At 54.3% G+C, this 422-nt stretch overlaps 1 protein-coding gene across 1 annotated transcript in view; it reads left to right on the top strand.

Annotated features, from left to right (window-relative positions):
- The first annotated feature begins 364 nt into the window (after positions 1–364).
- LOC121087911 (aprataxin and PNK-like factor) overlaps positions 365–422 on the top strand; it is a 9,274-nt gene continuing 9,216 nt past the window's right edge. The window contains exon 1 of the mRNA XM_040593438.1: positions 365–394. Coding sequence (XP_040449372.1) covers positions 365–394 — 30 coding nt within the window. The remainder of the gene's footprint in view (positions 395–422) is intronic.

The raw sequence follows: 422 nt of genomic DNA, 5'->3' as shown, positions 1-422 counted from the left end.
GCCCTTGGTGGTGCAGCATTGGAGGAGCCCCTGATGGCTTGGCGGCAGAGGAGCCCTTTTGTCTTTCCGCTCTGGAGGAGTCCTTGGTTGCGCAGCCCTGGAGGAGCCTTTCTTTGTGCCGCCCCGCAGGAGCCGCTTCTCGTGCTGCCTGCTAGGGCACCTGTGTCAACTTGTGTTGGAGGAGCCCTGCATCGCAGTGCCCCACGGGAGATCTTCCTGACGCTGGTGATTTGGTACGTACTCTACGGTAGGTACTGTGGGTCTGGTCCCTGCCTGTGGTATCTCCTGTCCGTTCTGGGATGGTGTCGCATTGTAGTTGGCCTGTATTTTTCTACTGTGGTACTTGTATTTTGTATTGTAGCATATGTATTGTGTGTATGGAGTCGTAGTTCTTGTACAGTGTGTGCTGTATGGTATACATT

Source organism: Falco naumanni, chromosome 4 (assembly GCF_017639655.2).
Source record: "Falco naumanni isolate bFalNau1 chromosome 4, bFalNau1.pat, whole genome shotgun sequence".
In the NCBI taxonomy this organism is placed as follows: Eukaryota; Metazoa; Chordata; class Aves; order Falconiformes; family Falconidae; genus Falco; species Falco naumanni.
This window is presented reverse-complemented; position numbering and strand designations above follow the sequence as displayed.